Source organism: Salvelinus alpinus, chromosome 27, assembly GCF_045679555.1.
Source record: "Salvelinus alpinus chromosome 27, SLU_Salpinus.1, whole genome shotgun sequence".
In the NCBI taxonomy this organism is placed as follows: Eukaryota; Metazoa; Chordata; class Actinopteri; order Salmoniformes; family Salmonidae; genus Salvelinus; species Salvelinus alpinus.
The window spans coordinates 29614572-29636604 of NC_092112.1; the positions used below are offsets into that span (position 1 = coordinate 29614572).

General features: G+C 46.2%; 3 protein-coding genes across 8 annotated transcripts in view; 2 read left to right on the forward strand and 1 right to left on the reverse strand.

The window, feature by feature from the left end:
* LOC139556326 (androgen-induced gene 1 protein-like) overlaps positions 1 to 10703 on the forward strand; it is a 114190-nt gene extending 103487 nt beyond the window's left edge. For all 3 annotated transcript variants that reach the window (XR_011671107.1, XM_071370165.1, XM_071370163.1), the window contains 2 exons: positions 8692 to 8855; positions 9958 to 10703. Coding sequence is in view for 2 of the 3 variants with exons in the window: in XM_071370165.1 (XP_071226266.1) it covers positions 8692 to 8855; positions 9958 to 9992 (199 nt within the window). In the remaining variant the exon portion in view is untranslated. The remainder of the gene's footprint in view (positions 1 to 8691; positions 8856 to 9957) is intronic.
* A 1543-nt stretch (positions 10704 to 12246) lies between these two features.
* Positions 12247 to 17137, reverse strand: adat2 (adenosine deaminase tRNA specific 2). 4 transcript variants are annotated; one of them, XM_071370167.1, is made up of 7 exons: positions 16910 to 17039; positions 16309 to 16413; positions 15764 to 15914; positions 14248 to 14354; positions 13991 to 14063; positions 13801 to 13875; positions 12247 to 13403 (listed from the first exon to the last, which is right to left on the reverse strand). In XM_071370167.1, exons 1-6 carry the CDS (start codon positions 17006 to 17008, stop codon positions 13847 to 13849), a joined length of 564 nt encoding a protein of 187 aa, XP_071226268.1. In that variant the 5' UTR covers positions 17009 to 17039; the 3' UTR covers positions 12247 to 13403; positions 13801 to 13846. The 4 variants fall into 4 exon arrangements, with proteins under 4 accessions (XP_071226268.1, XP_071226270.1, XP_071226267.1 ...); XM_071370169.1 differs by having other exon boundaries at positions 12247 to 13875; positions 16935 to 17137; XM_071370166.1 differs by having other exon boundaries at positions 12247 to 13875.
* A 102-nt stretch (positions 17138 to 17239) lies between these two features.
* On the forward strand, positions 17240 to 21627 carry pex3 (peroxisomal biogenesis factor 3). The gene is made up of 12 exons (XM_071370162.1): positions 17240 to 17431; positions 17715 to 17846; positions 18016 to 18097; positions 18196 to 18239; positions 18353 to 18474; positions 18697 to 18763; positions 18896 to 18950; positions 19090 to 19240; positions 20140 to 20210; positions 20302 to 20433; positions 20590 to 20686; positions 20782 to 21627. The coding sequence occupies exons 1-12, from the start codon at positions 17359 to 17361 to the stop codon at positions 20863 to 20865; spliced, it is 1110 nt and encodes a 369-aa protein (XP_071226263.1). The 5' UTR covers positions 17240 to 17358; the 3' UTR covers positions 20866 to 21627.
* The last annotated feature ends 406 nt before the right edge of the window (positions 21628 to 22033 follow it).

Consider the following 22033-nt stretch of genomic DNA (forward strand, 5'->3'; position numbering starts at 1 on the left):
GAGACCTCTCCTAGCAGTGTCTCTCTCTATGAGACCTCTCCTAGCAGTGTATTTCTCCCTGAGACCTCTCCTAGCAGTGTCTCTCTCCCTGAGACCTCTCCTAGCAGTGTCTCTCTCCATGAGACCTCTCCTAGAAGTGTCTGTCTCTCTCTGAGACCTCTCCTAGCAGTGTCTCTCTCTCTGAGACCTCTCCTAGCAGTGTCTCTCTCTATGAGACCTCTCCTAGCAGTGTATTTCTCCCTGAGACCTCTCCTAGCAGTGTCTCTCTCCCTGAGACCTCTCCTAGCAGTGTCTCTCTCTCTGAGACCTCTCCTAGAAGTGTCTCTCTCTCTGAGACCTCTCCTAGAAGTGTCTCTCTCTCTCTGAGACCTCTCCTAGCAGTGTCTCTCTCTATGAGACCTCTCCTAGCAGTGTCTCTCTCTCTCTGAGACCTCTCTTAGCAGTGTCTCTCTCTCTCTCTCTCTCTCTGAGACTCTCCAAACAGTGTCTCTCTCTCTCTCTGAGACTCTCCAAACAGTGTCTCTCTCTCTCTCTCTCTCTATGAGACCTCTCCTAGCAGTGTCTCTCTCTCTGAGACCTCTCCTAGCAGTGTCTCTCTCTCTGAGACCTCTCCTAGAAGTGTCTCTCTCTCTGAGACCTCTCCTAGAAGCGTCTCTCTCTCTCTGAGACCTCTCCTAGCAGTGTCTCTCTCTATGAGACCTCTCCTAGCAGTGTCTTTCTCTCTCTCTCTCTCTCTCAGACCTCTCCTAGAAGTGTCTCTCTCTCTGAGACCTCTCCTAGAAGTGTCTCTCTCTCTCTGAGACCTCTCCTAGCAGTGTCTCTCTCTATGAGACCTCTCCTAGCAGTGTCTCTCTCTCTCTGAGACCTCTCTTAGCAGTGTCTCTCTCTCTCTCTCTCTGAGACTCTCCAAACAGTGTCTCTCTCTCTCTCTCTCTCTCTGAGACTCTTCAAGCAGTGTCTCTCTCTCTCTCTGAGACCTCTCTTAGCAGTCTCTCTCTCTCTCTCAGACTCTCCTAGCAGTGTCTCTCTCTCTCTCTGAGACTCTCCTAGCAGTGTCTCTCTCTCTCTCTCTGAGACCTCTCTTAGCAGTGTCTCTCTTTCTGAGACCTCTCTTAGCAGTGTCTCTCTCTCTCTGAGACCTCTCCTAGCAGTGTCTCTCTCTCTCTGACTCTCCTAGCAGTGTCTCTCTTTCTGAGACCTCTCTTAGCAGTGTCTATCTCTCTCTCTCTCTGAGACTCTCCTAGCAGTGTCTCTCTCAGACCTCCCCTAGCAGTGTCTCTTTCTCTCAGACCTCTCCTAGCAGTGTCTCTCTCTCTCTCTGAGACTCTCCTAGCAGTGTCTCTCTCTCTCCCTGAGATCTCTCCTAGCAGTGTCTCTCTCTCTCTGAGACCTCTCCTAGCAGTGTCTCTCTCTATGAGACCTCTCCTAGCAGTGTATTTCTCCCTGAGACTCTCCTAGCAGTGTCTCTCTCTCTCTCTGAGACTCTCCTAGCAGTGTCTCTCTCTCTCTCTCTGAGACCTCTCTTAGCAGTGTCTCTCTTTCTGAGACCTCTCCTAGCAGTGTCTCTCTCTCTCTGAGACTCTCCTAGCAGTGTGTCTCTCTCTGAGACCTCTCCTAGCAGTATCTCTCTCTCTGAGACCTCTCTTAGCAGTGTCTCTCTCTCTCTCTCTCTCTCTGAGACTCTCCTAGCAGTGTCTCTCAGACCTCCCCTAGCAGTGTCTCTTTCTCTCAGACCTCTCCTAGCAGTGTCTCTCTCTCTCTCTCAGACCTCCCCTATCAGTGTATCTCTCTGAGACTCTCCTAGCAGTGTCTCTCTCAGACCTCCCCTAGCAGTGTCTCTCTCTCTCTCAGACCTCTCCTAGCAGTGTCTTTTTCTCTCTCTGAGACTCTCCTAGCAGTGTCTCTCTCTCTCTGAGACCTCTCTTAGCAGTGTCTCTCTCTCCCTGAGACCTCTCCTAGCAGTGTCTCTCTCCCTGAGACCTCTCCTAGAAGTGTCTCTCTCTCTCTGAGACCTCTCCTAGAAGTGTCTCTCTCTCCCTGAGACCTCTCCTAGCAGTGTCTCTCTCCCTGAGATCTCTCCTAGCAGTGTCTCTCTCTCTCTGAGACCTCTCCTAGCAGTGTCTCTCTCTATGAGACCTCTCCTAGCAGTGTATTTCTCCCTGAGACCTCTCCTAGCAGTGTCTCTCTCCCTGAGACCTCTCCTAGCAGTGTCTCTCTCCATGAGACCTCTCCTAGAAGTGTCTGTCTCTCTCTGAGACCTCTCCTAGCAGTGTCTCTCTCTCTGAGACCTCTCCTAGCAGTGTCTCTCTCTATGAGACCTCTCCTAGCAGTGTATTTCTCCCTGAGACCTCTCCTAGCAGTGTCTCTCTCCCTGAGACCTCTCCTAGCAGTGTCTCTCTCTCTGAGACCTCTCCTAGAAGTGTCTCTCTCTCTGAGACCTCTCCTAGAAGTGTCTCTCTCTCTCTGAGACCTCTCCTAGCAGTGTCTCTCTCTATGAGACCTCTCCTAGCAGTGTCTCTCTCTCTCTGAGACCTCTCTTAGCAGTGTCTCTCTCTCTCTCTCTCTCTCTCTGAGACTCTCCAAACAGTGTCTCTCTCTCTCTCTGAGACTCTCCAAACAGTGTCTCTCTCTCTCTCTCTCTCTATGAGACCTCTCCTAGCAGTGTCTCTCTCTCTGAGACCTCTCCTAGCAGTGTCTCTCTCTCTGAGACCTCTCCTAGAAGTGTCTCTCTCTCTGAGACCTCTCCTAGAAGTGTCTCTCTCTCTCTGAGACCTCTCCTAGCAGTGTCTCTCTCTATGAGACCTCTCCTAGCAGTGTCTTTCTCTCTCTCTCTCTCAGACCTCTCCTAGAAGTGTCTCTCTCTCTGAGACCTCTCCTAGAAGTGTCTCTCTCTCTCTGAGACCTCTCCTAGCAGTGTCTCTCTCTATGAGACCTCTCCTAGCAGTGTCTCTCTCTCTCTGAGACCTCTCTTAGCAGTGTCTCTCTCTCTCTCTCTCTGAGACTCTCCAAACAGTGTCTCTCTCTCTCTCTCTCTGAGACTCTTCAAGCAGTGTCTCTCTCTCTCTCTCTGAGACCTCTCTTAGCAGTCTCTCTCTCTCTCTCAGACTCTCCTAGCAGTGTCTCTCTCTCTCTCTGAGACTCTCCTAGCAGTGTCTCTCTCTCTCTCTCTGAGACCTCTCTTAGCAGTGTCTCTCTTTCTGAGACCTCTCTTAGCAGTGTCTCTCTCTCTCTGAGACCTCTCCTAGCAGTGTCTCTCTCTCTCTGACTCTCCTAGCAGTGTCTCTCTTTCTGAGACCTCTCTTAGCAGTGTCTATCTCTCTCTCTCTCTGAGACTCTCCTAGCAGTGTCTCTCTCAGACCTCCCCTAGCAGTGTCTCTTTCTCTCAGACCTCTCCTAGCAGTGTCTTTCTCTCTCTCTGAGACCTCTCCTAGCAGTGTCTCTCTCTCTCTCTCAGACCTCCCCTATCAGTGTATCTCTCTGAGACTCTCCTAGCAGTGTCTCTCTCAGACCTCCCCTAGCAGTGTCTCTCTCTCTCTCTCAGACCTCTCCTAGCAGTGTCTTTTTCTCTCTCTGAGACTCTCCTAGCAGTGTCTCTCTCTCTCTCTGAGACCTCTCTTAGCAGTGTCTCTCTCTCTGAGATCTCTCTTAGCAGTGTCTCTCTCTCCCTGAGACCTCTCCTAGCAGTGTCTCTCTCCCTGAGACCTCTCCTAGCAGTGTCTCTCTCCCTGAGATCTCTCCTAGCAGTGTCTCTCTCTCTCTGAGACCTCTCCTAGCAGTGTCTCTCTCTATGAGACCTCTCCTAGCAGTGTATTTCTCCCTGAGACCTCTCCTAGCAGTGTCTCTCTCCCTGAGACCTCTCCTAGCAGTGTCTCTCTCCATGGGACCTCTCCTAGAAGTGTCTCTCTCTCTCTGAGACCTCTCCTAGAAGTGTCTCTCTCTCTGAGACCTCTCCTAGCAGTGTCTCTCTCTATGAGACCTCTCCTAGCAGTGTATTTCTCCCTGAGACCTCTCCTAGCAGTGTCTCTCTCCCTGAGACCTCTCCTAGCAGTGTCTCTCTCCCTGAGACCTCTCCTAGCAGTGTCTCTCTCTCTGAGACCTCTCCTAGAAGTGTCTCTCTCTCTGAGACCTCTCCTAGAAGTGTCTCTCTCTCTCTGAGACCTCTCCTAGCAGTGTCTCTCTCTATGAGACCTCTCCTAGCAGTGTCTTTCTCTCTCTCTCTCTGAGACTCTCCTAGCAGTGTCTCTCTCCCTGAGACCTCTCCTAGAAGTGTCTCTCTCTCTCTGAGACCTCTCCTAGCAGTGTCTCTCTCTATGAGACCTCTCCTAGCAGTGTCTCTCTCTCTCTGAGACCTCTCTTAGCAGTGTCTCTCTCTCTCTCTCTCTGAGACTCTCCAAACAGTGTCTCTCTCTCTCTCTGAGACTCTCCAAACAGTGTCTCTCTCTCTCTCTCTCTCTCTATGAGACCTCTCCTAGCAGTGTCTCTCTCTCTGAGACCTCTCCTAGCAGTGTCTCTCTCTCTGAGACCTCTCCTAGAAGTGTCTCTCTCTCTGAGACCTCTCCTAGAAGTGTCTCTCTCTCTCTGAGACCTCTCCTAGCAGTGTCTCTCTCTATGAGACCTCTCCTAGCAGTGTCTTTCTCTCTCTCTCTCTGAGACTCTCCTAGCAGTGTCTCTCTCCCTGAGACCTCTCCTAGAAGTGTCTCTCTCTCTCTGAGACCTCTCCTAGCAGTGTCTCTCTCTATGAGACCTCTCCTAGCAGTGTCTCTCTCTCTCTGAGACCTCTCTTAGCAGTGTCTCTCTCTCTCTCTCTCTGAGACTCTCCAAACAGTGTCTCTCTCTCTCTCTCTCTGAGACTCTCCAAGCAGTGTCTCTCTCTCTCTCTCTGAGACCTCTCTTAGCAGTCTCTCTCTCTCTCTGAGACTCTCCTAGCAGTGTGTCTCTCTCTCTCTGAGACTCTCCTAGCAGTGTCTCTCTCTCTCTCTCTGAGACCTCTCTTAGCAGTGTCTCTCTTTCTGAGACCTCTCTTAGCAGTGTCTCTCTCTCTCTGAGACCTCTCCTAGCAGTGTCTCTCTCTCTCTCTCTCTGAGACCTCTCCTAGCAGTGTCTCTCTCTCTCTGACTCTCCTAGCAGTGTCTCTCTTTCTGAGACCTCTCTTAGCAGTGTCTATCTCTCTCTCTCTCTGAGACTCTCCTAGCAGTGTCTCTCTCAGAACTCCCCTAGCAGTGTCTCTTTCTCTCAGACCTCTCCTAGCAGTGTCTTTCTCTCTCTCTGAGACCTCTCCTAGCAGTGTCTCTCTCTCTCTCTCAGACCTCCCCTATCAGTGTATCTCTCTGAGACTCTCCTAGCAGTGTCTCTCTCAGACCTCCCCTAGCAGTGTCTCTCTCTCTCTCTCAGACCTCTCCTAGCAGTGTCTTTTTCTCTCTCTGAGACTCTCCTAGCAGTGTCTCTCTCTCTCTGAGACCTCTCTTAGCAGTGTCTCTCTCTCTGAGACCTCTCTTAGCAGTGTCTCTCTCTCTCTGAGACTCTCCTAGCAGTGTGTCTCTCTCTGAGACCTCTCCTAGCAGTATCTCTCTCTCTGAGACCTCTCCTAGCAGTGTCTCTCTCTCTCCCTGAGACCTCTCCTAGCAGTGTCTCTCTCTCTCCCTGAGACCTCCCCTAGCAGTGTCTCTCTCAGACCTCCCCTAGCAGTGTCTTTCTCTCTCTCTGAGACCTCTCCTAGCAGTGTCTCTCTCTCAGACCTCTCCTAGCAGTGTCTCTCTCTCAGACCTCTCCTAGCAGTGTATTTCTCTCTCTCTGAGACCTCCCCTAGCAGTGTCTCTCTCTCTCGGAGACCTCTCCTAGCAGTGTCTCTCTCTCTCTGAGGACTCTCCTAGCAGTGTCTCTTTCTCTCGGAGACCTCTCCTAGCAGTGTCTCTCTCTCTCTGAGACCTCTCCTAGCAGTGTCTCTCGGAGACCTCTCCTAGCAGTGTCTCTCTCTCTGAGATCTCTCCTAGAAGTGTCTCTCTCTCTGAGACCTCTCCTAGAAGTGTCTCTCTCTCTCTGAGACCTCTCCTAGCAGTGTCTCTCTCTATGAGACCTCTCCTAGCAGTGTCTTTCTCTCTCTCTCTCTGAGACTCTCCTAGCAGTGTCTCTCTCCCTGAGACCTCTCCTAGAAGTGTCTCTCTCTCTCTGAGACCTCTCCTAGCAGTGTCTCTCTCTATGAGACCTCTCCTAGCAGTGTCTCTCTCTCTCTGAGACCTCTCTTAGCAGTGTCTCTCTCTCTCTCTCTCTGAGACTCTCCAAACAGTGTCTCTCTCTCTCTCTGAGACTCTCCAAGCAGTGTCTCTCTCTCTCTCTCTGAGACCTCTCTTAGCAGTCTCTCTCTCTCTCTGAGACTCTCCTAGCAGTGTCTCTCTCTCTCTCTGAGACTCTCCTAGCAGTGTCTCTCTCTCTCTCTCTGAGACCTCTCTTAGCAGTGTCTCTCTTTCTGAGACCTCTCTTAGCAGTGTCTCTCTCTCTCTGAGACCTCTCCTAGCAGTGTCTCTCTCTCTCTCTCTCTGAGACCTCTCCTAGCAGTGTCTCTCTCTCTCTGACTCTCCTAGCAGTGTCTCTCTTTCTGAGACCTCTCTTAGCAGTGTCTCTCTCTCTCTCTGAGACTCTCCTAGCAGTGTCTCTCTCAGACCTCCCCTAGCAGTGTCTCTTTCTCTCAGACCTCTCCTAGCAGTGTCTTTCTCTCTCTCTGAGACCTCTCCTAGCAGTGTCTCTCTCTCTCTCTCAGACCTCCCCTATCAGTGTATCTCTCTGAGACTCTCCTAGCAGTGTCTCTCTCAGACCTCCCCTAGCAGTGTCTCTCTCTCTCTCTCAGACCTCTCCTAGCAGTGTCTTTTTCTCTCTCTGAGACTCTCCTAGCAGTGTCTCTCTCTCTCTGAGACCTCTCTTAGCAGTGTCTCTCTCTCTGAGACCTCTCTTAGCAGTGTATCTCTCTCTCTGAGACTCTCCTAGCAGTGTGTCTCTCTCTGAGACCTCTCCTAGCAGTGTCTCTCTCTCTGAGACCTCTCCTAGCAGTGTCTCTCTCTCTCCCTGAGACCTCTCCTAGCAGTGTCTCTCTCTCTCCCTGAGACCTCCCCTAGCAGTGTCTCTCTCAGACCTCCCCTAGCAGTGTCTTTCTCTCTCTCTGAGACCTCTCCTAGCAGTGTCTCTCTCTCAGACCTCTCCTAGCAGTGTCTCTCTCTCAGACCTCTCCTAGCAGTGTCTCTCTCTCTGAGACCTCCCCTAGCAGTGTCTCTCTCTCTCGGAGACCTCTCCTAGCAGTGTCTCTCTCTCTCTGAGGACTCTCCTAGCAGTGTCTCTTTCTCTCGGAGACCTCTCCTAGCAGTGTCTCTCTCTCTCTGAGACCTCTCCTAGCAGTGTCTCTCGGAGACCTCTCCTATCAGTGTCTCTCGGAGACCTCTCCTAGCAGTGTCTCTCGGAGACCTCTCCTAGCAGTGTCTCTCTGAGACCTCTCCTAGCAGTGTCTCTCTCTCTCGGAGACCTCTCCTAGCAGTGTCTCTCTCTCGGAGACCTCTCCTAGCAGTGTCTCTCTCTCGGAGACCTCTCCTAGCAGTGTCTCTCTCAGACCTCTCCTAGCAGTGTCTCTCTCAGACCTCCCTTAGCAGTGTCTCTCTCTCGGAGACCTCTCCTAGCAGTGTCTCTCTCTCAGACCTCCCTTAGCAGTGTCTCTCTCTCAGACCTCAATTAGCAGTGTCTCTCTCTCAGACCTCCCTTAGCAGTGTCTCTCTCTCTCAGACCTCCCCTAGCAGTGTCTCTCTCTCTGAGACCTCCCCTAGTAGTGTCTCTCTCTCTGAGACCTCTCCTAGCAGTGTCTCTCTCTCAGACCTCCCCTAGCAGTGTCTCTCTCTCTGAGACCTCTCCTAGCAGTGTCTCTCTCTCTGAGACCTCTCCTAGCAGTGTCTCTCTCTCGGAGACCTCTCCTAGCAGTGTCTCTCTCAGACCTCCCTTAGCAGTGTCTCTCTCTCGGAGACCTCTCCTAGCAGTGTCTCTCTCTCGGAGACCTCTCCTAGCAGTGTCTCTCTCTCGGAGACCTCTCCTAGCAGTGTCTCTCTCTCGGAGATCTCTCCTAGCAGTGTCTCTCTCTCGGAGACCTCTCCTAGCAGTGTCTCTCTCTCGGAGACCTCTCCTAGCAGTGTCTCTCTCTCAGACCTCCCTTAGCAGTGTCTCTCTCCTTTGAGGGCACATTACTTCAATCCACCGTCACTGATGGTCCTTCTAATGTCCTCTACCACTGCACTGTATCGGTAGTACTGTATGTTCAAGTATAGCATTACATGTACTGTATGATCTGATCTTACATCCATTTCAGTGGTTCAGCATAGTTTAGGACGGGTACGTTTATATAACCATCTCACTATTAAAAATGTTTAGTCTGGATTCCTACAGTAAGACAACCATGTGGGTGTGCTGTCTGTCAGACACTCACTGGACCAGACTGACTTTATGAAAGGGATGTGGCTGGATACTCTAGAAGGCAGACAGACAAAGTGACAGAGACAGTGGGTGTATGGCAGCAACAAAGGATCTCCACTTTGGCCAACTTTGAGCCTCTACTGACACAGACAGCTGGCTGTAATATAAAAGTATAAACTCTCTGCACTCTCTCTCTTTCCTTATATCGTTGTCCTCTATCTCACCCCTACCTCCCTCTCTCTCTCCTGTCAGGATGTGCTGGGTGAACCATGTGACCGGTGTGTGGGTCTACCCCCTGTTGGAGCAGATCAGTCCCCTGGCGAAGGTGGCCTTCTTCTTCTGCCTCACTGTCCTGATTAACATCTACTACGTCCTGGGAGAGATCCTCAACAGCTACATCTGGGACGGCTCCAAATGTAAGCCCTCAGGACGTCTGGCAGCCGCTTGTGTGTGTGTGTGTGTGTGATAGCCACAGTGCGAAGCGGAATAGCATGTTAAGGGCCTGTACTGGCGCAAATCCCTCCACAGAATCCCTGTGATTTCAGAGCCTCTATTAGTTCTCGCACTCACACCAGCACTCACCCACACACACAAGTGCAAACTAGTGCAAAATGTGTAACACACTAACATATATACTCACACACACACTGCACATACACTCGCACACCTACACACAGGAGTACACACTTGAGCTATCACACACACACATTCCTGTACCCATTTCCATTAAAAGTGCGGGCTGGGAGGTCTGTGGGAGTAGTGCTACCTGCGGTGCTGAGTAACAGATGGGAAATGAGAGGAGAGAAGAAGAGTAGACTGCAGCTAGCAGACACCAAATCCCTCAATCCCTCCTCCTCCCACCTGTTTGACACTGACCCACAAATCAGCACAACCATTCCAATTCCTATCACAAACTTCTACATCCTTTGATCTGCTCACTATTCCCTCATCTCTCTATCCATTCTCATTTCTCTTGTCCCCTCCAGTCTCCTCTTCTCCTCTCCTTTCTCTCTCTCTCTCTCTCCAATCCTCTCCCCTTCACCCATGTTCTCTCCTCTTTCTCCCTCCTCTCTTTTCTTTCTAATCCCTTCATCCTCTAGCCCATCCTCTTTCTCCCTCTCTCTCTCCCACTTCACTTCTTTCCAATCCACTCTCCCTGGCTCTCTTTTGCAATCCCCTCTCTCCTCTCCTTGGTTTAGTCCTGCTGTGATTTAGCTCCATCCCTCAGAGCTCATGTTCCCATCTCACCACTCCAACATAACCTCAATTTGCCCAAACGGGACATTTTATGATAGATATATGAGGCCAATTGGTCAGCTATGAATGTTCAATTGGCTTTTCATTTTGGATATAAAGTGATATTTGCGACTATGGTCTCAAACTCTCTACATTTACAAACTGTTAATATTTCTGCTCTCTGTCTTTTACAACTTCATATTCCCCTCAACACCACTGATTTGAGTCGTGCACGATTAAAGTAGAGAAAATCGTGCATTGATATTTCTCTCTGTCTTCCAGGTGTTCTAGACACAGACAAGGCTAAAGCCGACTGAAGGCCAACACGTGTGGGAACCTTGCCATCAAGTCAAGACCCAGTCCTCACTGGGCTGCCGCAAAGACAGGCCCAATCCCGACCCGGACTGCAGAATAACAACCACTGTGTAAATAAATTATGGAAAAATATGTGGGAATATTATGTTGGCTTTTAAAGCTGTGCGGAGTCCTCCTCTTAAAATCGTTGAGACTGTAGCTAAGAACTGATGCCTGTTTTCCGTCGATGACAAGGTGGGATATGAATTCACCACCTTTCTATTTACTGGCGGTATTACGATGACATTACATTTACCCACTTATTAGTATTTAATCATCCTGTTCATCCACTTCAAAGGCTCAAGTTATTATCTGAACACAGAGTATACTGTATTAATGGAATGAACAAACTGCTAGAGTATGATATTAATCTTAAGATGCTTAGGCACACCAGCAGAGTTAGCAAAAGCCATGTATTCAAATTCTCTTCTCTTTTTTTCTTTTCACTGGAGTGCTTTCCAGCGAGGGCATCTCCTACAGTGGCATGAATGATAGCCTTTTCCTGGATGTGTAGTGCCTAACAGCTGTACCACAGAATGTTATTTTCTAGGACAGCCAGACTGGCAGCTCCGCTGCTCTAAAATACCGTTTTCTTGTTTTAATGCTTTTGTAAAAAAAGGATGACCGCATTTAAAGTGTATGGTCTTTCAATAAAAAGTTGCTATTTAGAGCGAGTCAGAGGTGTCGTGGACATGTGTGTGTGTGTGTGTGTGTCAGCCAGTCTCACTACAGCTCTTCTCTTCACAGACTCACATAACACTAAGTTCCACGGGAATGACGGCCCAGCCATTCAATTAAAAATAACCACACGTATGATTTCATTTTTGCTCTATATTTTCACTGGCAATTTCTGCCTTGCTTTTTCAGATGCACTCTGTCCAAACATAACAATTCCTTTGTGCAGAGCTGGACAAGCTCTTAACGAGAAACACACACATTCCAGTCGATAAAGACACACTAAATAACCAGAAGCTCAATGCAGAAGAAATGTACCCATAATATGTATTTTTATTCACAGCTATTCCAAGGCTCTAGTAACTCTGGGAGACAGACCTCAAAAGCTCTCGAAATAATGTTAGCCTATAATGTAAGTATACCACAGTATATAATAGAAACAGTTGGTACATTCTTTGAGTGGCTGTACGTTTATTTCGAGAGTGATATGATCTCTGCTGCTGTTTATCATTTTTAAACAGACTGGCAATTTATTACAACCCTATTAACACCAATGTTTAAACAGAGCTAAAACAGGCAAATACCAGAGCATACTATATCTCCTCTCTAGCTATCCTCACTTTCATATTCAACAAAACCTCAAAGTGTACCACCAGAACCAACTCCTGTAATAACAGCTGTCAGCTCAATTAGATGGGAAAATGAAACCCTTCTCATCCATCCCTCTCTAGTGAAACAGAAATAGGTGCTCTTGACAACTGTGGTTTTTCATCCTGATAGAGAATGACATCTTTGCCCGGGTAAGTTGTTTTGTATACACTTTTGTAATGGCGGAATGTGTGCACAGTCGCAGGCTCTCTGTCAGCTTGATAACAAGAGAACGACACTTCAGTCTTCTCATTAACACTGCCGGTCCCCCATGTGGAGGTGACAAATTGAATGCATTTTGAAGGATTTTGCTGGCATTCATTAGCATTGCAATTAGGGCAAAAACAGTGTTCGGTAAGCAGGAAAAGCTTGAGCAACATGCAAGGCTTAGTCAAAGCCAAAAGTGTCATGACTACAAACTGAGGCAGAAATGCCAAATAACATTACCGCTCGACGTGTATCGACATCAGTGGAGGTAAAAGCTGTTTAAATGCAGCCTTTCTGTCTCCAGGCCACCACTAGGTGGAAAACAATGCAGCCACAAGATGGAGGCCCAGATATAGCCCTGCATCGTGGCTCCAAGTACTCACTGTGATGGTTCTCAACCCCTGCAGCCTCCAAGCACAGAAAATACAGAGTACAGATCCTTTGGCAAGGTGTGTGTGTGCGTGTCTGCCGGATGTGTGTGGGCGGGCGGGCAGCTGAGCAAGTGTACTGTGCCAGTCTTAGGCAGGGATCCTGAGTGGTACTTTGGCTGTAGCAGCAGAGCTCTACAGGAGTGACTTTCAGGGGGGGGTTGTATAGTTAGAATGTACCCAAGGGCAAGAGATTGCATCTAAATCGCCACAGCCGCAATCATCAAAGATTTGAAACCTTTAAAGGAATGAGTCATAATACACAAAGCCAGGGGGAAGTGAAGATATTAAGTGAGTAAGAATAATCACACTGCAGCCGGTAGGTGATAATCACTGTTCTCTTATTGTAGAATAAACTCTCAAACACCAGTCAGTTACTGAAAATCTGAAATAAATTGTCAAATTTCCTGTAGATATAGCAATGGTGATCACTAGCTAGAGGTTCGCAATTCTTCAAACTTTCCATTGTCACCTTCACAAAGTGTTTATCCACAACATTAACATTGGTGAATAAACCACACACGGTAGTTGAACTAAATAAAGAGAACATTTTACGCATTTAAAAACATTTGATTAGATTTACAAGAGAGCATTTTAAACCATAGTGAAAGCTACAGTAGGTCATTTGGAGCTGGTACAACCGGAACTGTCTGATGCTGACGGGGCGGTGAGTTCCTCTGTTCCTGATCCTGTCCAGGGAAGAGACCTCTCTTTAAGGCTGAGGGATGCTGCCTGCCTGCTGCAAGTGACGGGGAGGCGTTTCAGACTGACTATTACCCCACACAGCTGTGCTCTATGCTACAAACACATTCCGTTTGTCACACACCAAACTGCAGTCCTGGTGTGAGTGTTGGTGGTTACTGAGACTGAGATCAAAATACCCGCGGGAGTCGATGGAACGGACATTTGTCTCCTTTCTGATCTGAAATAAGTTGGTCCCTCATTGAAATATGGTCCCTCTGAAGTGATTTCTGGCCTAGTCATTCAGTAGGAGACAGGACTGTCTGCATGGGCGCTCCCAGTCTATTATACTATTCAGTGTTCCTTCTCCCGCTGAGACTAACGGTGTGAATACGTATTTGTTCTTCAGCAGAAAATAAATAAATCACAAAACAGCTATGCCACTTAGTAATCACAACATTTTCAAAGTAGAGAACCCCACCATCCTATTGTACATGACGACGCCAGTACTTAACAATCCAAGACATGCATACCAAACACAGAAACTATCACAGACATGATACATTGGAGTGGGAAATGGCCTCGGGGGGGCAACACTGATTTCAGATCCATGACGGCAGTTGATGACTGACGCCAGAGAGAGAGAGAGCTCCTTTAGAGGTTGCTGAGGGGCCCCTGGCACCTGCCTTAAGCTCAGCTCATCCTAGACCCAGGGTGCTCGGAGTGAGATCACATCTGGGTTAGATGAGAACATGGAGAAGAAGAGAACCCAGACAATAATGCAGTCCGGACAGTTTCTGTCTACTTGGTACTGTACACTAATAACCATAATAAAGTCAGCAGCAGCTCCTCACATAGCCAACCACACAGGAAAGATACAGAGCCTGCAAAGCGTTGCAGCAATCAAGCCACTTTCCAGGTCCTGGATAGTGTCCAGACAAACTATACTGCAAGGGTCTAATATACGGTCAATAATATGAAAATTAAAATGAGTGCTAACAAACTGCTGAGCAAATAAGTGAGAACACAAAAAAATCTATTTGATTCCTTTGTCAGACAGACAAATCCAAGTCTATTTAGGGAAAAAGCTTGGTTAGCTACTCCCTTTACGTCATCCTTCTCTGCTCCTCACCTAATTTCTTAAAGTCTAGAGCCCCCTGCTGGACAAAATCAAAATCTCACTCCTTCCTTGTTTTCGGCTTGGGAGCTGAAATGGAAAAAACTGTCTTTCAAAGTTGTGCAACTATAATGTACATGATAATACTTAGATACTTATAATGCTGGTTACAGGATGAGATAAATCCTAAATGAGCAGTTCTTACCATTAGGGTTCTCCTGTTTATAAAAAGTCTTCAGCATCTCCACTGCTTCCTCTGCTCTGAAGCCAGAGATACACTGAAAATGAAGGAGCAATTGTTTAATCATTGCCCTCCTGAAGTAAATTAATGATCCTACTCAACTCTAGACAAGGCTCGGATGAGGATGCATTTCAACACGGGATAAACAGTCTCTTTCCAACAAAAGCACAAAGAGATTGGGTTCAAAAAGAATGCTGTGAACACTGGACGACATATTGTACCTTAAATGATGAGCCAGTGTGAGGTAGATCAGCAGAGGGGATGTCTAGAACAGACCCACAGCCACCAAACCTGTCATTATTACACCCATAGACCACTAGAGGAATGTCTGTTGCACTGTTAAAGGTAAAACTGATAATGAGGGGCCTCCCGAGTGACACAGCGGTCTAAGGCACTACAGACTTGGCTCATCAAGCTCTAGCGACTCCTTGTGGCGGGCCGCGAGCCTGCAGGCTGACTACCGTGGTCAGTTGAACTGTGTTTTCTCCGACACATTGGTGCGTCTGGCTTCCGAGTTAAGCGGGCGGGTGTTAAGAAGCGCGGTTTGGAGGACGCATGACTCGGCCTTCGCCGCCGAGCCCGTTGGGGAGTTGCAGCGATGAGACAAGATCGAAATTGGGGAGAAAAAGGGGGTAAATATATATATAAATAAAATGTAAAAAGGATAATGAGGATTGAAACGCAAGGCGAGCTCGTTTTGAATCGCCGGGTGCCGCGGGTGGGTGGAGTTTGCACATTTTAGACCATTATATTGGGCCTCAAGTGAAATCTCCACCCACCCGGGGCATCAGGCAAAACAAACTCGCTCTCAGACATGTCCTACAGAGTAGGGTGTCCACCCACTCGGTGAAAACGCGCTTTGGTGATGAAATTTCACTTCCTTATGTTAGTAAAATACATTTTACCAAGACATATGATTGTAAATATTCTGAATCGTTCAGGGGGGTCTTTCAAAAACATATTAACATTATATCCCAAAACTCAGATTTCATAACCTAATTAACCTAATACATCCAATAATAAGCACCGAGCTCTTTTGACATAGCGGAGCAGGTTTCTCGTAACAATTTGAGGACTTTACATTTGTCGTCTTCAAAGTTGTTTCAGCCGGTCGCAAAAAGCTAAATTAGCATGACACGAGCTGAATTAAATGTGAAAGACTGAAAATAAAAAGCTTGGTATACGCTCAGTGTTCCGTTGACATTTCACAGATACGCTTGTTTTGTGAGAAATCTTCTGAAAAGAACAGGAATTTTGAATGTGTACTAAAATGTGAAAATACTACATGCCATGTCTCAAACTCGATAACCATTTTACATCTATATTAATCTATGTCCTGCGGATTCGAGAAGAAAGATGACGATTTCAACAGGAAAGTCACCCTGTCAGGTAGCCAGTAACCTTCATTCTTGCACAGAATCCAGCCTAGCTGTTTTTCCAGATTTTTGACCACTTTTCTTCCTCTGGCCTCCATTGATTTAGTCACCCCCATTTTACAAGGGTCAAAACTACAATAATTTTTTTACGGATTATGATGAGACATGAGGTTTAGACCATTGGTTTTCTTGGAGGATTATCTACACAACATATTATTTTACCCATTGGTCAAAATATAAATGTTTGATTGGCCATCCTATACAGAGTCATTTGAGGTAAACCCCCACAACAAACCTACACAAATGCTACAATAAACTAGGTAACCCAAGTGGAGACTGGTTGATGAGGTCATAAGGATACTGGTCAGGCGAAGAGCTCCTGCACACATGATGCAAGGCTCCACAGTCACGTAGAGCACAGTCCTCTCACACACTGTCCTGGGGTCCAGGTCTCTATGACGACACCACTCCAGCACCTGGTCCAGAGCCACCATCTCAGCATGGCGAGTGGCCTGGAACACACAGAGACAGATAACATTAACAGGCATGGCGTTGGAAGGATAGGAGAAAGAGAACGATTCCACTGGTTCTCAAACCTCTCCTCTGAGATCCCCAGCGCTTCCATGTGCTAGCTCTGGAATAGATCAAACACTTCTGATTCAACTTGTCAACTAATCCTCAAGCCCATGACTAAGTGAACCAGGTGAGCTAGTAAAGGGCTACAACAAAATTGTGAAACGTCTGTGGATCCAAAAAGAGAGGCTTGAGAACCACTAGATTAGGGTACCGGTATGGCTTTGGTAAATGCCTTTGTTTGGACACGTGCAAGGCAATAACCACAGCAAATAACCATTGAGGAGATGTGTTTGCCTATGATAGCTCAGCTGAAATGATTAAATTACTCACATTTTTTGTTTCATTCACTTCATTTCTCCCCTTTCCAAGAATCTCATTGTTGTAAACCATGAGACATCCAACAGGCACCTCACCATTCTCCAAAGCTTCTTTTGCCTGTAAAGAGGTGGAGATTATTATTAGTACACTGTAATATTCATATTACAGCAATTTAAAATCGTGTGTTGTAATTTACTGGTGGGATTGACCTGTCCTGCCTTGCCACAATGCGCCGTTAGTGGTCGCTGTTCCGTTCCTTTTCTTTTGCGTCTTCATAGTGAAAACGCAAAAGAAAAGTAACTGATTTGTTTTGGCGTTCTCTAACAGTTATTGAAACCCCTAAAGAACTAAACACCGACCACCCAACGGCGCATTGTAGCTATAGGTCCTGCACCTACGCCAGGGTTTCCCAAGCACGGCCATCGGGACCCCAATGGGTGCACGTTTTGGTTTTTGCCCTAGCACTACAAAGCTGATTCAAATAATCAACGAATTAATCATCAAGCTTTCATCAATTGAATTAGCGGTGTAGCGTTAGGGCAATAACCAGAACCTGCACCCCATGGGATCTCGAATACCTACTTTGGGAAACGCTGCCCTATGCCAAACCAACCATGTCAAAGGCATTAGCCATCCACCTCTGTATGTCTTCGGCACATGGCTGAAAGTTCTCTCTAGAAACGACATCATTCCCCACATGCTCTGTCCCCATGTTGAATGTACAGTCTGAGAAACTAGATAAATTAGATTACACAAACGCACACCAACTAACTACTCCAATTACAGAGAGCTCATGCAACAGAGTTATAAAATCCCCACGCTCTGCCTAGAACAAATTAGCGCACATTGAAGGGGAAGATAATATTGGACGGACCACGCAGGCATTTATTTTGCAGATGATCGCAGAAACACCGATCAATCGATGTTGCTTTGCGCAGCGTGCTGCTTCCCACCACCTCCGTGTTTGACATGTAGCTAGCTTCCAAATTCGTGTCATGTGCGACTGTGGAAAATAACACTGTTGGGTGCTTTGTTTCTTCTGTTTTATAAATCGTCTCGAAAATGTTTTCGTCTACGTGGAATTTTCTGAAACGCCACAAAAGGAAATTTATTTTCGCTGGAGCTTTTGTCGGAGGTAACGTTAGCTAGCTACGCTATCAAGATAACGTTGAGCTAGTTAGCCAAGTGCTAACGTTAACATTAACTAGAAAAGTTGGCTAACAAGCCATAATGTTTACCTGTGTCGGTCTGGACTTTATCAGAAATGTTTAATGTAAACTTTGACGATTATGCATATATGAAGCTACGTTATGTAAATGGCTAGAAAATGAATGTCATGAAAGATAATCATGGTAGGTAAATCTAGTTAATAGCTAATCTCATTCTAGCTACCTTGACCTTATGTTTGCCTGTTCCAGGTGTGTACTTTCTTGGTAAATATGCTCAAAAGAAAATCCGAGAGATGCAGGAGCGTGAGGCATCAGAGTACATCGCTCAAGCCCGACGTCAGTTCCACTTCGAGAGTAACCAGAGAACGTGCAACATGACAGGTACAGTACTGCTGTCTACCTGATCGGCACATCATCTTCAGCCTACTAACAGTTCCAGAAATCTCCTGCAACACTCATTATGTCAAGTGATTGAGTTACTGCTGTATTGATTCATATTCCTATTTGTGCAGTTTGACACCCTGTTAATGCTTTTTTCATTATTTTTTAGTGTTGTCAATGCTCCCTACATTAAGAGAAGCCATTTTACATCATCTAAACTCAGAGAGCCTCACTACACTGCTGAAGAGCAAGTAAGTGTCTTATGACCTCTGTCAGGGAATTGCTTAAGCTATAGTTAAACAAAGTTATTAGTTTAAGGTATTAATGACATCTGCTGTTTCTCTTCTAGACCAGCAAATAAACTTGACATATGGGAGGACCTGAAGATTATCAGTAAGTTAATGTTCCTTAACAGCAATTACGTTGTGAATCAATAACTAAAGTAATTTCATCACTTGATATACAGGTATGTCATGGAATCACTCCTCTTTTTCCTATTCCCCCAGGTTTCACCCGAAGTGTTGTGGCTGTGTACAGTACATGTATGTTGGTTGTTTTACTCCGTGTCCAGCTCAATATCATTGGTGGCTACTTATACTTGGACAACTCTGTCAGCAAGAGTGGCATGGTAAGCCTTTAAGCTTCAATCTCTTGTACCCTATGGGGTAGTTTTAATTCCCAGACAAACATTTAGCCTAGTACTGGACTAAAAAGCGAACTTAATGGAGAATCTCTATTTAAAATGTTTTTTGGTTCAGGAATTAGCTTAATCTGTGTCCATAAAACCACATCTAAATATTGGATGTGGGGTGGTCTATAAATGCTATTTTTGTGTTCTGTGCTCCACCAGATGCCTTTGGCCCCTCCAGACGTGCAACAACAGTACCTCTCCAGCATCCAGCACCTCCTTGGGGATGGTAAGAGACAATTACTCTGCTTTCTGAAATAGCTAGGCCTTTAGTATAACAAGTCCTCTGTTGATTAGCCTAAATGAGTTCCACAGGCTGTAAAGCATCCTTGCATTTTACGGATTCTCTCTGACTCCCAAGGGTTGAGTGAGATGATAACAGCGGTTAAGAAAGCTGTGCAGAACACATTGGGCGGGTGAGTCACAGTGCCAGCCACATGCACGCATTGCACAGCAGCACCTCAAACCACATTAGGAGGATTAAGTCATATGTGATGCTTTTGCCTGTCTGTCAGTGAATGTGTCTCTGTGTGTTTGTCTCCCCCACCCACCCAGGGTGTCCCTGAAGCAGAGTCTGTCCCTTCAGGAGCTGGAGCAGCACCTTAACCAGATCAGAGCCCAGGTGGAGGAGAGGAACGGGGGCTCCACACACAGACCTCTCTCCTGGTACATGATGCCTGACGAGGAGAACACTCTGGCTGCACAGGTGACAGCCCTCACCTGCCCCTTTTTCTTGTTTCTTTTTTTTTGTACTGTTCCGACCGGCAGACCGGCAAACTAAACCAGCAAAAACAGTGTAGGGCACAAGATGCAACTGAAATTTTGCAGGTGAGGCGAGAGGGGATGAAGGCATCTTGTTATGACATGCATTATCTGAATTAGGCCCACAGAATTATACCTATGGAAAAATAGTGGCTTCTATGGAGGAATTTTGAATGTCTTTGGACTTCCGAGTTGGTTTAACGTTGGACCAGAGCAAATGTTAGCTAGGTAACAAGCTAAAAATAAGTCTTACCTCTTTTTTGTAGTTAATACATCCAATGTGAAGCTATAGTATCCTTAACTTGGGAAAAAGTTCATCCATTATTTTAAACATATCTCCCTAATGCCTGAATCATGCTTTTTATTGGTATGAATCTTGTCCTGGAGGCAGTACTAAGCGAGTTCCACTAGATGGGCCAGCTGTAGGCTACAGTAACCTTTGCTTCAGAGGGGAGGGGTAGGTAGCCTACACACACACACACACACACACACACACCCACTGGCAAAGATTTCCAGCTGGCAGGCAGACACTGGAATATACGTTTCTGAGCGACAGAGGGAGGGCTTTGCATAGGCAATTTCTTAGAATTTTTGTGGGACTGGGGCAAAAAATGCTTTTAAAATAACGGTTCGGTTCCGGAACAGTATAGATGACTTCCGGTTCTGTTCCTAAATAATTTTTTTGTTTTCGTTTCTGTTCCCTGAAACGGTTCCAACCCTTGCTGGATTGTCAACCCTGGTCAGATTAATGGGCATGAACTGCTACACATACAACTTGATGTATTTTTTTGTTTTGTTTATTTGGGTTTAAACTGGGGTTTACATTATTTAATTGTTTGACAGGCCTGTGGTCTGACGGAGAATGATGTCACTACGATAAAGCTGCTCAATGAGACCAGAGACATGCTTGAAAGGTAAGATGGAGGCCTAACACTCATTGACCCTTATTTAGAGAGGTTTATCTTGCGCGTGGGTGTGCTGAACTGTGTCCTCTCTGTCCTCCAGCCCGGACTTCGGCACTGTACTCAACACCTGCCTGAACAGGGGCTTCAACCGTTTCCTTGACAACATGGCAGAGTTTTTCCAGCCCCCACCCGGAGCACAAGGAGACTCCACCCCCATCACTACACCTGATAGGTCTGTTTTTTTTGTGGTTGAATTTAGTTGGCAGCAATTTGTGGGAGGTCACTTGTCATAGTAAATCACTTTCTGAATTCTACAAATGAAAAAACAACCTTTTTGTATAAAATGTATCTACCTATCAATTAATGCCCCCTCCACAATCTCTTCCAGTCTCTCGCATGTAAGTCTCCCAGTTGCCAAAATCATCCCCATTGTGAATGGACAGATCCACTCGATCTGCAGTGAAATACCAAGTCACTTTGTACAGGTAAGAGCTCATTTGCCTTTGGGAAGGATTTCCATTTTTGAATCCCAGCATGTTTTAAGTCTTGAGTCTAAGGATGACACTTTTCCTCTTTGCAGGATCTCCTGATGATAGACCAAGTGAAGGAGTTTGCTGCCAATGTGTATGAGACATTCAGCACATCCCATGAACTGCAGAAATAAGGGAGTTGACATATTCCTGGTAGACCTGGCCCGTTCTTCCTGCTCTGTATCTTTGCATGACGCTGCCTGCTGTGGACATCACGAATGGAGGAAGAAATGCTCTTATTCGCTGTACCATGTCAGAATACTTGAGGACTGTTCCATTGTGGAATGTAATGCCATGAACTGCTGCCTACTCTAGCTGTAGACCTCAAGGTGAGATACCCACTTCATCTTGGGAAGTTGAGTCTTTGGCTCACGGTTTATAAAGTCAGCCAGCCAGACTCCTCTGAATCAAAGTAACTTTCCTGTGTCATGAAAAAGAAATAGAATCCTGAACGCATTGTCCCACTTTACGTAGACGTTGTTTCGATACATTAACCATAACAAATTGAACTACTGTCGCTTTGCGTTTTAACTATTTTCTCCTTTCTATTACTGTTGTTGAAGAGTCAACCCTTCCATTTTGACCTTTCATCTACAAATATCAACAGTGCTGTGTCATCTAGGCTGCAAGTTCTCATTACACCTCAGTCTAATTCCTGTTTAACAATGTTCAGTTTTGTTTAATACATAATTCTGCGCTTTCTATGTTGTCTCTTCATTTGAAATGTAATCTTTAAGGTTTATTTTCTTAAATCATGGAAATTGGGAAATTTCAGAGGTGAGAATGTAGGCCTATGTATTATATATTTTGTAACATAACATTCTAAATGACAACAGAAAATGTAAGTACTGTAGTGTTGACATTGAAAATGATAAAGTAACACATGATTTAATATATTCAGTATTTTATTTGTGTTTCCTATTTTACAGAAATGTAGGTTGCTGTTTTATTGACTGCTGCTTCTGTATCATACTGTAGTGTTTAATAAGTTCCTTTGCGCAGCAACAGAGGGCAGCACAGGACTAAGGACTAACATTGACTCCTTCGTGACCTCAATACTACCGCTGCCAATAAACGCAGGTTGCCATTTATTCCGATGACTCATGAAGGCTGCTCTGCAGGGTAGCACTAGCTGGCACAGCTAGAAATTAATCAAATCTGATTTTAACCCTAACCTTGTGCCTAACCTTTAAATTAAAACCCAAAATCTTAAAGCAAACCATAAAAAATATTTTTTACGATATATGGCCAATTTTGATTTAGCAGCTGGCCCATCTAGTGGAATTCACTTAGTACTGCCTC

Bases quoted from the DNA above. Each gene is read 5' to 3' on its own strand.
- adat2 (XM_071370167.1), bottom strand. From the start codon at position 17,008: ATGGGGACAGAGCATGTGGGGAATGATGTCGTTTCTAGAGAGAACTTT. The intron at 16,414-16,909 runs GTTGGTTTGGCA...ACCTCTTTACAG, and splicing joins TGGCTAATGCCTTTGACATG to GCAAAAGAAGCTTTGGAGAA. The intron at 13,876-13,990 runs GTAAGAACTGCT...TTTCCATTTCAG, and splicing joins TAAACAGGAGAACCCTAATG to CTCCCAAGCCGAAAACAAGG.
- pex3 (XM_071370162.1), top strand. From the start codon at position 17,359: ATGTTTTCGTCTACGTGGAATTTTCTGAAACGCCACAAAAGGAAATTT. The intron at 18,475-18,696 runs GTAAGCCTTTAA...GTGCTCCACCAG, and splicing joins CTGTCAGCAAGAGTGGCATG to ATGCCTTTGGCCCCTCCAGA. The intron at 18,951-19,089 runs GTGAGTCACAGT...CCACCCACCCAG, and splicing joins GTGCAGAACACATTGGGCGG to GGTGTCCCTGAAGCAGAGTC.